Source organism: Hordeum vulgare, chromosome 7H (assembly GCF_904849725.1).
Source record: "Hordeum vulgare subsp. vulgare chromosome 7H, MorexV3_pseudomolecules_assembly, whole genome shotgun sequence".
Classification (NCBI taxonomy): Eukaryota; Viridiplantae; Streptophyta; class Magnoliopsida; order Poales; family Poaceae; genus Hordeum; species Hordeum vulgare.
This window is the reverse complement of record NC_058524.1, coordinates 567,510,759-567,525,126: the sequence shown is the minus strand read 5'-3', so window position 1 is coordinate 567,525,126 and position 14,368 is coordinate 567,510,759. Positions and strand designations below refer to the sequence as shown.

General features: G+C 47.1%; 2 protein-coding genes across 2 annotated transcripts; one reads left to right on the top strand and one right to left on the bottom strand.

Annotated features, from left to right (window-relative positions):
• The first annotated feature begins 596 nt into the window (after window positions 1-596).
• LOC123413503 (cadmium/zinc-transporting ATPase HMA2-like) lies at window positions 597-6,429 on the top strand. The gene is made up of 9 exons (XM_045106438.1): window positions 597-1,113; window positions 1,235-1,498; window positions 1,991-2,088; window positions 3,231-3,486; window positions 3,594-3,731; window positions 3,840-4,167; window positions 4,296-4,498; window positions 4,704-4,900; window positions 4,974-6,429. The coding sequence occupies exons 1-9, from the start codon at window positions 933-935 to the stop codon at window positions 6,147-6,149; spliced, it is 2,841 nt and encodes a 946-aa protein (XP_044962373.1). The 5' UTR covers window positions 597-932; the 3' UTR covers window positions 6,150-6,429.
• A 592-nt stretch (window positions 6,430-7,021) lies between these two features.
• LOC123413504 (glycosyltransferase BC10-like) lies at window positions 7,022-12,074 on the bottom strand. The gene is made up of 11 exons (XM_045106439.1): window positions 11,833-12,074; window positions 10,609-11,042; window positions 10,226-10,324; window positions 9,795-9,895; window positions 9,650-9,721; window positions 9,398-9,488; window positions 9,014-9,094; window positions 8,257-8,316; window positions 8,058-8,180; window positions 7,885-7,923; window positions 7,022-7,720 (listed from the first exon to the last, which is right to left on the bottom strand). Exons 2-11 carry the CDS (start codon window positions 10,924-10,926, stop codon window positions 7,592-7,594), a joined length of 1,113 nt encoding a protein of 370 aa, XP_044962374.1. The 5' UTR covers window positions 10,927-11,042; window positions 11,833-12,074; the 3' UTR covers window positions 7,022-7,591.
• Between the last annotated feature and the right edge of the window lie 2,294 nt (window positions 12,075-14,368).

Here is a 14,368-nt window from a genome sequence, read left to right as displayed (position 1 = left end):
CGCTGATGGGTTGTGGTCCTTGAAACAACAATGATATGAAGAAGTGTTCTTCGCTTATGTAATTTTTGTTATCTCGGTTGTTATGTACTCTCTCTTATTTTGGTTCTTACGAACAAGTGTTAATTCGTTTGTATGAACAAGTGTTATGAACAATTGTTATTTCGGTTGTCGCTATTCTGTAATTCGTTTGTATGAACAAGGGTTATGTGAACAAGTGTATTATTAGGTGCAACATGGTCCCTTAAACAAACAGGTATGGACTCGGGACTTATAAGTCCCTGTAAACAAACAGATAGGGACTTATGACTTATAAGTTGGGACTTAAAAAAGTCCGAGGACTTATGTAAGAAACAGGGCCTAATTAATCCAGGCATCCAGCCAATCCCACAATCAATCGGCCGGGTAAATCAACCTTCATCATCACTATCCTCGTCTTCCCCCATTTCTTTCCCTTTCCTTCCTCCACTCTCCACTCATCTCTCCCTCCCTCCCTTTCCACTTTCAACGAGCCGACCGCGCTTCGTTTTCTTCCATTGGTGAGTAGCTAGTGATCTAAGCGCTCTTTATGAAGGGAGTATTACGCATCTCCAGCCTCTCTCTCTCACACACACACTCAATCTCTGCATTCTGTGTGTGACATTTGTTGATCTTTCACAGTGAACTTGTGTGTCGGATGAAAAAGGGCCCCCTCAGTGCTCCCTTGGTCAGCATCCACGTCCACCCTAGCTACCTAGCTAGCTATCCCTCTCCCTCCCACCACTGTCCAGTGTCCACGATAAATACTCGCCGCCTCCCCCAACAAGTCCCGCAGCTAAGCTAGCGCAGCACACATCAAGGCCCCCGCTTCCGCTTCCAACCGCGACGCCGGCGAAGACTCCGTTCCATTTCCACGCCAAGATTATTAGTATTTCTTACAGAGTTTGAAGGAGACGATGGCGGGCAAGTTGGAGAAGAGCTACTTCGACGTGCTGGGCATCTGCTGCCCGTCGGAGGTGCCGCTGGTGGAGAAGCTCCTCGAGCCGCTCGCCGGCGTGCGCAAGGTCACCGTCGTCGTGCCCTCCCGGACCGTCATCGTCCTCCACGACGCCGCCGCCATCTCCCAGGCCCAGATAGGTACGTAAGCCTGCCAATCAACCAATCGCATTGTTGCTTTCCCCCGGATTCTCGTGCGCTTCTTCTTACTCGATTGAAACTGAAGCATTTTCCGCTCTGCACTTTTTGTCGCTCCATTCAGTGAAGGCGCTGAACGGGGCGAGGCTGCAGGCGTCGGTGCGGGCGTACGGCGGCGGCGGCCAGAGCAAGATCAACAAATGGCCGAGCCCATACGTGCTCCTCTGCGGGGTCCTCCTGGTCGCCTCGCTCTTCCAGCACTTCTGGCGCCCGCTGAGGTGGCTGGCGCTCGTCGCCACGGCCGCCGGCCTGCCGCCCATCGTCCTCAGGAGCGTCGCCGCCGCGCGGAGGCTCACCCTGGACGTCAACGTACTCATGCTCATCGCAGGTAAGTGTTTTTTTTCTTCTTCTTCTGCCATGTGGATGTGGTGGTCGTGTCATGTCACCTCAGACACATGGGGTATCGGATTCCCAGCGCGAAGTAGCATTTCGTTTCGGTCATTTTTCTAGGAATAATTTTGCTTTCCAGAACCAAGGCGCATTTTTCTTTTTATTATTTAAGGTGAAATTTTGAGACATGCATGCATGAATGAAACAACATATTCTGCTTTGATTTTTCACACATGGTCGATTTTTTTTCGTTAACTACTCAGTTGGCTCTATCGATCTTCTCGTCCAGGATGACACATGCGATCTTTCATTTCCTCACACACTGACACTGACACACATATTGACATATACTCCTATACCAATCCACGCTCCACCATGCTATTTACAACCGTTTCCGTTTAGATGATTCACCCAAAATTTTGGCACGCAACCAATCAATGCAAAGAGCTGCCTTTCTTGCATGTTTTTACTTTGCTTGCCACCTTTTCAGTTGCTGGGGCAGTTGCACTCAAGGACTACTCTGAGGCCGGCTTCATCGTCTTCCTCTTCACCACCGCCGAGTGGCTAGAGACAAGGGCCAGCTGCAAGGTCTCTCTCTCCCCCTCTCTCTCTCTCTCTCTTTCTCTCTCACACGCACACACACATTGACACACACACGCACACACACACACACACATTGACACACACACACACAACACATGGTAGTGTCAACCAAAAACAAAAAAGGAATAATTGCAGGACCTTTAGGCTCAAAAGAAGAAACAGTTGCATGATTGCCGAGGCCCTCTCATTCTGAACCCACTTAGCAGTGAAGGGGCCCATTTCTTTTCGAAGCGTCACACCCAGGAGCCCATGTTCACATACTCCCTCCCTTCCTAAATACTTCCTCCGTTCCTAAATGTAAGTCTTTTAAAAGATTTTACAAGATGACTATATACGAAGCAAAATGAATGAATCTATACTCTAAAGTATGTCTATATACATCCGTATGTAATCCTCTAATAAAATCTTTAGAAAGACTTATATTTAGGAACGGAGGGAGTATAACTCTTCTTAGATATTCCACTAAAAACTATTCCCTCCATCTCAAAATAAGCGTCTCAACTCTAGTATATAACTTTGTATTAAATTTAGTATAAACTTGATACGCTTATTTTGAGACAGAGGGAGTACATACGGAGCAAAATGAGTAAATCTACAATCTAAAATATGTCTATATACATCTATATGTAATTTATAGTAAAAACTGTAAAAAAACATATATTTAAAAACGAAGGGAGTATATGTATACACTACACCTGCAAGTAAAAGTGCAACATTCCCCCGCAAAAAAAAAAAAGTAAAGTAAAGTGCAACATTAGAGGATCTGGACGTGCACTAGCTAGAGCCCCCACCGATGGACTTGGGAACAGATTTCTTGTCTGCCATTTCTGGGCGTTTGGCCTCGACCATTGATCAGCCGACCTAGACGTGAATACACGGAAAATACATGGATGAATGCGGGCACATGTGAACCCTCTTTGAAAAACACATTTTTGAATGTTAACAAATTCAGAAGAAAAGAAAAAGGTTACATAGGTACATCTCAGAGTGCTATGTGAGCTCAAAAAGTGTCGTGAAGAAAATGCAACTTTCCCACCCTGCTAAAAGCAATTCATCTCTTAAAGGCACTAGCTAGTTGCTAATCATTTTCCATGTAAGCAAAAATAGTTCCCCGTTGACGTGTACAGGCCACCGCCGGGATGTCGTCGCTGATGAGCATGGCACCACAGAACGCCGTGCTAGCGGAGACGGGGCAGGTGGTCGCGGCCCAGGACGTGAAGGTCAACACGGTGATAGCAGTGAAGGCGGGGGAGGTCGTACCGATAGACGGCGTCGTCGTCGAGGGGCGGAGCGAGGTCGACGAGCAGACCCTCACCGGAGAGTCCTTCCCGGTGGCCAAACAGACGGACTCGCAGGTCTGGGCCGGCACCCTCAACATAGACGGTACCCACTACTACCAGACATCGCTCAGTTTTTTCCTGCTGCTACAGGAAAAAATCTGAACTTTAATGGTTTCTGTCTGTATGCTCGCTGGGCAATGGTGATTTCAGGGTACATTTCCGTGAGGACGACGGCCATGGCCGACAACTCGGCGGTGGCCAAGATGGCGAGGCTGGTCGAAGAAGCCCAGAACAGTAGGTCCGAGACGCAGAGGCTCATCGACACCTGCGCCAAGTACTACACGCCTGGTACGTAACCTGCTAAATAGACTCAGATACTTGCACAGAAATAGTTGATCAGTTGGTACTCTTTTCCTTTCCTCACTGTTTTTATGTTCTCCATGACTGCGCCTGCAGCGGTGATCGTGATGGCAGCGGCGGTGGCGGTGACCCCGGTGATCGTGAGAGCGCACAACCTCAGGCACTGGTTTCAGCTGGCCCTGGTGCTCCTGGTGAGCGCCTGCCCGTGCGCTCTAGTTCTGTCGACGCCGGTCGCCACCTTCTGCGCGCTGCTCATGGCCGCGAGGACCGGGCTGCTCATCAAAGGAGGGGATGTCCTCGAGTCCTTGGCCGGGATCAAAGTCGCGGCTTTCGACAAAACCGGCACGATCACCAGCGGAGAGTTCTCCGTAGCCGAGTTCCGGCCAGTCGGAGAACGTGTTCCGAGGCAGCAGCTTCTCAGCTGGTGAGTGCCACTTCCTGTACCTGTCAGAGTGCATTGTTGATACTTCATCTGGCACTTTTGTTTTTCTTCAAGTTTCTTGTGGGTTGCCTGGATATGTGTGTGTGTGCTTAGTTTCATGTATTTTGCAGGGTTTCGAGCGTCGAGAGCAGGTCGAGCCACCCAATGGCAGCTGCCCTTGTTGATTATGCTCGATCGAACTCCGCGAAACCGACACCGGAGAATGTCATGGAATTTCAGATTTATCCTGGCGAGGGGATTTATGGTGAAATCGACGGACATGGCGTATATGTCGGGAACAGAAGGATCTTGTCAAGGGCTTCATGTGAAACAGGTTGGTAAAGAAATGTGAATCTTCCAAGTATATATGTGTGTGTGTCAGTACATGTTCTGGTGCTAGTTACCTCTGAACCTCATGAATATCAGTGAACAGGACCTTTCAAGTCTCTCTCAATTCCTATATGTTTGTTTCATGGTCTGAAACCCGATTTTTTTCAAGTTACTAAACGATCTTGTGCGAACCTTGTCATGTTTTATAGTTCCAGAGGTAAATGACATCAAAGGGGTCACGGTTGGATACGTGGCCTGCAACAAGGAACTGGTGGGGATATTCGGTCTCTCGGACGTCTGCCGAACTGGATCCGCCGAAGCCATCAGGGAGCTCAGATCAATGGGCATCAAGTCGGTGATGCTCACAGGCGATAGCGCTGCCGCTGCCACCCATGCACAGAACCAGGTAAAAATCAAATCTCTTAGCAGTCCTGCACTCTCCTCATTCTCTAATTAACTTGTGTGTTTCTCGCTGGCAGCTGGGAAACGTCCTGGCCGAGGTTCACTCCGACCTGCTGCCGGAGGACAAGGTGCGGCTCGTCGACGAGCTCAAGGCGAGGGACGGCCCGACGCTGATGATCGGCGACGGCATGAACGACGCGCCGGCGCTGGCCAGGGCCGACGTCGGGGTCTCCATGGGCGTGTCCGGATCGGCCGTCGCCATGGAGACCAGCCACGTCACGCTCATGTCCAACGACATCCGCAGGATCCCCAAGGCCGTCCGGCTGGCGAGGCGGACGCGCCGGACCATCGTCACCAACATCGTCTTCTCGGTCGCGACGAAGCTCGCCATCGTCGGGCTGGCGCTCGCCGGCCACCCGCTCGTCTGGGCGGCGGTGCTGGCGGACGTCGGCACGTGCTTGCTGGTGATCATGTACAGCATGATGCTGCTGAGGGGGGGAGACGGTGCTCGCCATGGGCCTCGCTCTCACATCGAGAAGCATGGCACGTCGGCGTCCCACCACCACCATTGCTCCGACGGTCCGTGCAAATCAGCAGGCGGCTGCGGGGATTCGTCTGCTGGTGGCCATGCTTGCGGCGATGAACATCATTGTCACGGGCATGGCGACCGCGAAGAGCCGGGCAGCCCGCACCACCACGGATGTGAAGATCATGGGCATGGCCACGGCCACTGCAAAGAACCGAGCAAGCTGCACCCCATGGACAGCCATCGCTGTCAAGATCATGGCCATGGCCATGGCCACAGCCACTGCAAAGAGGCGAGCATCAAGCTGGTCACAAGCAAGAACATTTCCCATGGCCATGGCCATAGCCACTGCAAAGAGAAGCACGATGAGCACAGCACCAACTCGGTTGAGTCGTCAACCCAAGAGCACTCCATCCTGATCGACGAATCAGCTGCTGCCCAACAACAAATCCTGTGCGATCACCAGATCGAAGAAGAATGCGGGCATCACTCGAAGGCCAAGGCCCGCGCCACGGCTCGTCCGACCGACTGCGGCAGCCTCAGCCTCCGCCGCGACACGGTGGGCGACGACAACGAGGGATGCGGAACCAAAGCGAGGGACGCGTGCTCGAGCCGGCGGGCCGGCTGCGCTGCCGGGGAAACCGGGCGGTGCTGCCGGAGCGCCAGGGCGAGCAGGTGCGGCGGCCACGCAAGCATGCTGAAGCTGCCTGAGATCGTGGTGGAGTAGGATGAAACTACAGAGAGTGTATGTCAGCAGCAGCAGCTCAAGAAGAAGAAGGCTTTGCTGCTGCTGAAAAATGGAAATCGGTGGGGATGGGATGCTGCTTTCGTGTGTCCTCTCCCTCCCTGTCGACTGACCCGGCATCGTCTCCACAAGAATACTTCTTACCGGGCTCCTTTCAAGGGAAGCTCGTGTTTGTTTTTTATGTTGGGTAAGGTGTAGCTTACTTACATGATTTCTGTTTATCAAACACCTCTTGCTTGGCTAGGTGTTATGAGCAGTGTCACATGGATTTGTGCCTTGGACTTGGTGGAATAAAGCAGCAGTTTTGTTTACAACTACAACAATCTATATGATGTGGTTTCCCAAAGATGAACGAAAATTGAAAAGGGCACTTTCAACGCAAACTTGTTGATATTGTTTTCTTTTGGAGTCTCTCAATATATATTTACACACCGGCAATCAAAGTCAGAGAAGTTTGACTACAACTCTTTTAAAATGTTAATTGTTTTTTAAGGGGCATGTAGCTACCTTAGCTATTCCACACTAAGATGCACCAACAATTTGTGCTTTCAAAAAAAAAATCAACATTTACTATACCACATAATTATGCTATGAATGCATATGTAATGGTAAATCTATTGATTTGGTAAGTTAATATTATTTTATGAACTTGGCAAGATTTAAGAAAGCAACTAATTCTCAGTCAATTTTATAAGTTTGCTCATAACAAATAAAAAAACATCCACCATGTAATAAACACATGTTTATCTAGGTCGACTGATAAGTACTCCCTATGTAAACTAATGCAAGACATTTTTCAGTTCAAATTTAACTGCAAAAACGTCTTACATTAGGATTTTCAGTCCAGACTGAACTGCAGAAACATCTTGTATTAGTGTACAGATGTAGTAATTAACACCCCCTCAAATCCACAAATATGTTCACATAGATCTTGCAAACTATCAGTTTATTCATATATAGTGCAAAAAAAATCAGGCTACTACGAAATGGCAAGCGCACAAAATAAAAGATACCGGTCTGTTTAGCACCTCAAGTAGACGAACTGGCTCATTTCAGATGTCCCCAATAAAACTGGCTCATTTCTGGCACATACTAGATCAGGCATGAATTTCAGAAAAGAACGGAGCACTTCTCGGTCAGACCAACTGGCTCATTCCGATTCACAAAGCATATGTCACCAGGTTTGCAGTTGCGCTGTTCTACACCAGCAAAAATCGCCATTAAAAGAGCTACTACTAAAATAGCCTAGCCATCGAGAGATTTTGCTTCAGAGATCAGCAGGCCAGGTCAGGTGCCATCTGAAAACGTGCAAACCTCTGCTGAACAAGCGTGTATTCTAACACCAGGTACAACACGACAACGCCTGGACTGCGACGCCACGGTAGGCAATGATCGGTGCAAAAGAATCCTTGAGGCCTCCGTCCTCATATGACAGTGAAATTCGAGAAAATGTTCATCAGAGTGTCGAGCGCCTCGGGGTAGAATTTCCGTGCGAATAGGTAGCAAGGCCTCTTCATGCCGTTCCACATGCACGGTCTTCGCTGCATTTCATGCTGCATGAACATGATGAATAGTGAGATACTGAGATTTTCCACGGAGAAGGGGGTGATGATGATTCATAGCCTTGTGGTTGCAGAAAATGTAAAAGCAGCGACTTTGCAGTTTGAGGTTTCATCAGAATTGTTCATTAGGGGGGATAATCAAAATAACTATATACCTTTGCGTTGCTGGTCACGTGAATGCTCTCATCAATGGACTGCAAACATTACATGTTTAGTTAGACAAATTCCAAAACAATGCATTTTGCACAAATAAACTTAAATAGAATACCCCCGTGCCCCTCCTCCTTTTGTTTTCATTTTTTATGTACGAGTATAATAAAGAGCTCACCGCTATACTTTTAAGCAGTTCAAAGCTTGTGTCAACAGCCCTATAAACTTTAGGATGCCATTTTCCTTCAGACCAATCAACACGTGTCACTGACCAATTCGCAATTCCGGTTGGATCAACCATCTGCAGGCACGATAGCAATATGATATTACTGGTGGGTAAAGTAAAAAAAAATGGTTAGGAGCTTCTGAGTGCTTACATTAAATAAGGTTGGCAGATAGTGCTCATCAGAATAGCAGTTATGATATTCATTTCCAGGCTGCAAAATGCAATGATCACAAGATCAGTGGCGACATACAAATCAGGAAAGAACTACCTGATATCCACCAAAATACAGAAAAAGAAATCAAACAACATTGTAGGTCATGGCAAATTGGCAACCGATTAGAAGAAAGTAGTACCAACTCAAAACAGTAATGTAGCAACACAGTGTGGACTTGCCCTCTCTATTTTTTCCGCTTTACAGTGCTGAATATTGTAAATAAACAAGATATATAATCCAGATATGAATAGCTAGGTTGACAGTAATAGGTATCATGAGCAATGAATCATAATCCCCAATTACCCACTTGTTTCAGTAGCTGTTTATGTGTTTCAAAGGAACTACAGTAATCCAGTTTAGACAAAACTCTGTGCCCTGGTTTCTTGCATGGTGATATAAAGATCATTTGGAACTCATGACCATGAAAAAACAAAGTGGGCCTTGTACTATTATGCAATAACCGAATCATGAAGACCGAACAAGACTAAAACAACTATTATGTGACAGCATGGGCATTTACCTTTTTTTCCTATGTACTATTACTAACGTATAAAATGTTGCATGTCGTATGAAGTCGAATACCTTACAATCTTAAACAAACATCCAGGACGGACACTACAGCAATATAATTCTCAAGGGAAAAAGCACAGCATGATATTTTGCTTTAGTTTCTTCGAAGTTAGCTGATATTTACCTTACAGTAACGTTTGAACTTTCCATAGTAAAGAGTGTCAACAAGTATAAGAACTGCATGCTGCCGTTTCACCGTGAACCACTGCAAGAGGAGAACACACCAGAACGTGGGATGTTAGGCTATAGGAAAACATGGCAATTGTTTAAATTAGAAGACAGATGGTTACTGAAATTCAAAAACTTGTTTTTAAATTCTGAAAGTGCGAAGAGAAGAAAAATGTGATGCAACATTCAGCAACCATATGATATAAATAAGAAGGGCTCTGAATTATTATTGTCATTTTTACAAGGTTTCTGATAATCCAATTTTATGCGATTGAATAACTTGAGTTTGGTAAAGGAGACAAGGATTCCACTTTCCGAAATCAAGCATAGAAATTATCACCTGTGCACCCTTTCTCCAATCCCTCTTGACGATTTCAGGTAACATATGCTCAGAGTATCTACCTGCTCCATGTGGACCAGGATCATCGAAACTGAACAATAATTGGTATGTCACTGGTGAGGCTATGATGTGTGTAACAATAATGAATAGGAGGGAAACAACAAGTCCTCAATCAGACATATGTTCAGCTTAAAAAAAAACTTGCATCTATAGAGAATCATCTGTAACGTAACCGTCAGGACGGTCACTTACGAGTCAACAAAGCTGATGTTTGTTTCCATGAGATAACTATACACATAATCGAAGTTATGCAGTGGTACACAACTGCAATAAAAACAAAGCATTAGGATAAGGATCTTCAATTTGAATTTAGATGAGAACAAATGAAATGGCCAACCTCTCAGAGAGCAAGACAAAATGCTGGTTATCAGCATCTTGCAGTGCATTTGCCAAGAGCCTCCTCTCTGCATCAATCATAGTAACTGTACCCCAGACCACCTACAGGCAAATTGAACTATCAATGTTTCAAACAATTAAAATGTTACACTGTGAAACGGACCTAGATCCACTATGCATATCAGGCAGCAGGAGATTTTACAGGGTATGATAGTACCCACAAACCATACAGGTTCAAGAGCATTAACAGACTCTGAGTCTTGACTACAAACTACAACACTCCATGGAAGTAGAGTGGGTGTGAGTGTATTATATAGAATGTGAGGAAACTTTTTCCAGTGTAGATCAATTCAAACAATATGAAACAAGATCTCTAAATCAATACAAACAGTGTAAAAGGAGGCGGTCTCTAAATCTATTCTAGTAATTTACCTTTTCACTCCGAATATCCCTGCCAGCGAATATCGGACTTGCATGAACTGTCTTTTCTCTTGAAGCATGTACGTATATTGTGTATCGGTCTTCATGTCCCTAAAACATTACATCCAAGCAGCTGGATTCAGTATCCGATATCCATGCACATGCAACTGAGCAAGTGAGCACATCCAGTTCTTTTCATTAGGTAGGTCTATTAATTCGAAGTTTTATCATAAAGATAAGCATGATAATTAATAATCCATTTCTTCCAAGTAGGAGAAGACATTAGTATTAGTATCACATTATGCAAGTTCAACCACTGAGGTGTACCAATTTCCAATTAAGACTATACAGAGATATAATTATTTTAATTCTGCAAATATTGCCAAAAATCATACCATGAAGAATTTTTCCCAAAGCTTCTCAAAAGGCAATGAACTGGGTGTCAAGAACATGAAAGCAATTTTCGGATTCTTCGAGTGAACAGGCGGGGACAGAACAATGTCTCTCATTACAGCACGAGCAGCGATCTCATCATCGGTGTATACTCTCACAGGCACTGGAGGAGGCTGAGAACCACAGGAATTTGACAAGTAGCAACCCGTGTAATGCTGGGGTTTATAAAGATAGGCTCCAGTGACTATCGCACATACAAAAGCAATCAAGATGATGACCCAGAGAGGCCTTCTAGATGAAGTTCTGTTGCGCGGTGCCATGATCCAGGTGTATGTGTAGCAATGACAGAGCTTCAGAATCTACATTTACAAGGCTTCTTCACTTGTATAATCATGCTAAAACAGCATTCCCGTAGAATTGTTGAAACTATGAAAACCTGGAAACGTAGCATAAAAAGATAACTCGGGTTAAATGCTGTTTTATCAGCAGGCATATGTTTAACAGTCTGGAAAGATGCGATAATACAGGGGACAAACCGTTTAAATTCTGTAAAAGGCTACACCACTTAACAATGGAATAACAACCTATTTAAGCAATAGGGGACACCAATATGTTGCACACCGCAAAGTACTTTAGATACACCCTGCAACAACATCCCTGCAAACTGCACTGACTTGCATACACGCCGACTGCATGCTTCAGATGATGACTCTGTCATTTCCCTTTTTGTGGATAAGCAGCCCCCATTAAACCCCTTTCAGAGCGCCGAGACGGCGTCGGGGCTCTCCAACAAGTGGAGGACTCGAATCAAAACCCCAGATTGGCCTAATTCCCTTGACGAGGTGCCAAGAAACTTGCCAAAATGAGAGAGCACCAAAATTTCCTCATCTAGAGTTACTGCGCAACAAGAAACCCTACATATGTACTTACGCCCACAACAACCAAGAATAATTCCCGAAACCAGCGCCCTGGCCCCAAGAAATAATCTGATAACCCCTTCCGTTCCGTAGAACCAAACCCCTAACCCCTAAGAAGGCCTCCCAAATCACCCTGCCCCTAGCCTCAAAGAGGCATCGAAGGCGCGAGAATCCACTCGGAGCGCGGCCAGGAACAGGCGCCTAGAAATCCATCTCGTACAGCGCCAAGAGTGAAAGGTGGTGGGGATTGGAAGTGAGACAGAAGGGGGGGGTCACTCGTACCACACACACACGCACGCACGCACATACCGAGAGTTGAGGCGGCGGATCTCCCCCGGCGCTAGCTCGCCGCGGCTTCGGATTGCGGGGAGGGGGGAGGCCTCGGGAGATCTGTCCGGGCGACGGGGGAGAAAGGTGGGAGGGGATTCGGGTTCCTGGGCGGAGTGGGGAGTGGGGGGCGGGGTGGAAAGGAAAGGCGAGATGATGGAGAGGAGAGGAGTTGAGCCTTTTCGTGTGTGCGGCTGCGCTAGCAGAAGCAGGAAAGAGAAGAGGCATCGGGGGATGCTGATGGTGCGCCGTGCACAATTTCCAGTTTCGCACACGACGACACGACACGCTCGGCCGTGGAATCCCAAGCGGCCGTGGGCTGGCATGTGGCTCCACATATGTACCTTTTGTGTGCCTCCGCCAGCCTCACGCGTGTGTCTTGGCGTTTCGCCCAGGTTTTTTATCGCCCCGCCGGCCGAGGGAGGGTCAGAGCGGCTCCAACGCAAACACTCAAACAAGCACCATCTTTTTGTTCCATTTGGATCCGCTTAAAGCATCTTCAACACCCACCCAACCGCGCGGCGGGTTAACGGAATAGTAAATTTTTTATGCGTCGCAGAGCGCCGGCTCCAGCGGCCGTTGCAACAAATTGCGCGCATCGTTTCAGCAAACGCGCTAAACTTTCGGCGCTCGCGAGCAGCCGGCGCTTTTAACATCTTCGTTTTAACAATGTGATGATATTTTAAACATAAAAAAAAAATATCATAGTTTAATTGCACAGCATATCAGCAATCATGCCAAGTCATCATCCAACCAAGTCCAAAATCACCCAACCAAGTTCATGACATAAAAATTCACGCAAACAAATGGCACATCAACAATCATGTCGCGTCCTCATCGTCGTCCTCCTCTTCCTCCGATTCTTCTTCCTGATCCAAAATCGTTTCTTCCTCCTCTTCTTCATTGTCGCGCGTCGCATCATCATGGGGAGCTCGGAAGGTGTTGGCAAGATCTCCAATGGCATCATGCGAAGGTATGTGAGGCGCACCGAAAGACATGTGTCAACCCATGTCACCCGAAGGTGCTCCCATGCCTCCCATGAGAGACCCAAAACTCATGCCTTCCATGCCTCACATGTCACCCATGTCACCCAGGCCTTCCATGCCTCCCATGGCGGTGGCTCTTTTTTCGACCAAGACTTCTTCAGGGGCAAGATTGACGTACTCCTTTTGCTTCTCATCGAGGGTAGATGTGGCCATGAAGAACAAGTACTTCTCCCATTCAAACAATCTAGTTTGCTCCTCCATAGCCAAATTCTTCTCCTCCAATGTCACCTTCCTCTCCTCGACGAAACCCTCCTCTCCTCGGCCGCCGCATCTTGGGTCCTTGCCATCATCCTCACCTCGTTTGCTTCTTTTCTTGCCTTCTCAATAGCTTCCATAGCATTTTTAACTCATCATCTCTTTCCTCTTCTTCTTTTCTTTTGAGTCTTTCTTGCCTCTATTTGGTCTTTTTGACTTGGAGTAGGCAACCGAGTTTGGTGTAGGGCTTGTTTTGTCGTCATCACTTGATGCTTCCTCCTCATCATCATCCAAATCAATAGTTCGCTTGCGTTTGTTGCTCTCCTCATCGACACCTTCATGGGGCTTCCATTTCTCATCATCCTTCAACAAATCATAGCAATGGGGCAAGGTAAATGGTCTCCCTTTCTTGATATTCCCTTCTTGTTCTTCTTCTCCTCTCCTTGAAATATGTTTTGTATAATAGTGAGCTACAACACAAAAGAACAAGTTAGCACTTGAAATACCAAAGAAGAAGCATGAACATGGAAGAATCATTAAAGAAATGGCACTTACCCTATCTCTATCATTAGTGCCACTTGGGTTGATTGTGTCAACCCACTTAAGTGCGGCCGCCCACCTTTGACAATCTTTGTTGATTGTCGACCACCGGGAGCGAGGAGATCTATCTGTGCGGTCCCCTCCAACGGTGGCATCCCTAGACACTCTCAACCATGTATTGCATAGCAAGATGTCTTCGTCCATGGTGTACTTGTTGGCTCTTCCTTTTGATGCATCGACGGTACCCTTACCATCCTCGTCTACCTCATACTCATGATCATCTAAATGCACTTCATTTGTTTGAGACCAATGAGAATTGTTGGAGCCAACACCCATAGTTGAAATATATGTCTCATCATTGAAACTACAAAGTATATACAACAAAATAAATAAGCTATCCATATGTATCCATTCATGTAAACACAACAAGAAAAGAAGTGGGCGGAGTCATACCTTGTGGGCATTTCATCGAACATGTTGTGTGCACCGGCCGCCAGCGCAACAAGCGAGCTCGCCGCTGCATCCATCGCACGCCCTGCAAGTTTCTTCATCGACCGCCTAGAGGAGCCGTCCACCGCTTTGTTCTTCTTCCCGGACACCTTGCCCGCCTTCGCCATCGCCGCATTTGGGAGCTTTGAGAGGGGGCATGTGGCTTCATGGCGGGGGCCGACGCAACTCCGTCGAGGTCGTCCGTGGCGCCATGAAAAGGCCGCGCACGAGATCGGTGGTTGGAGGAG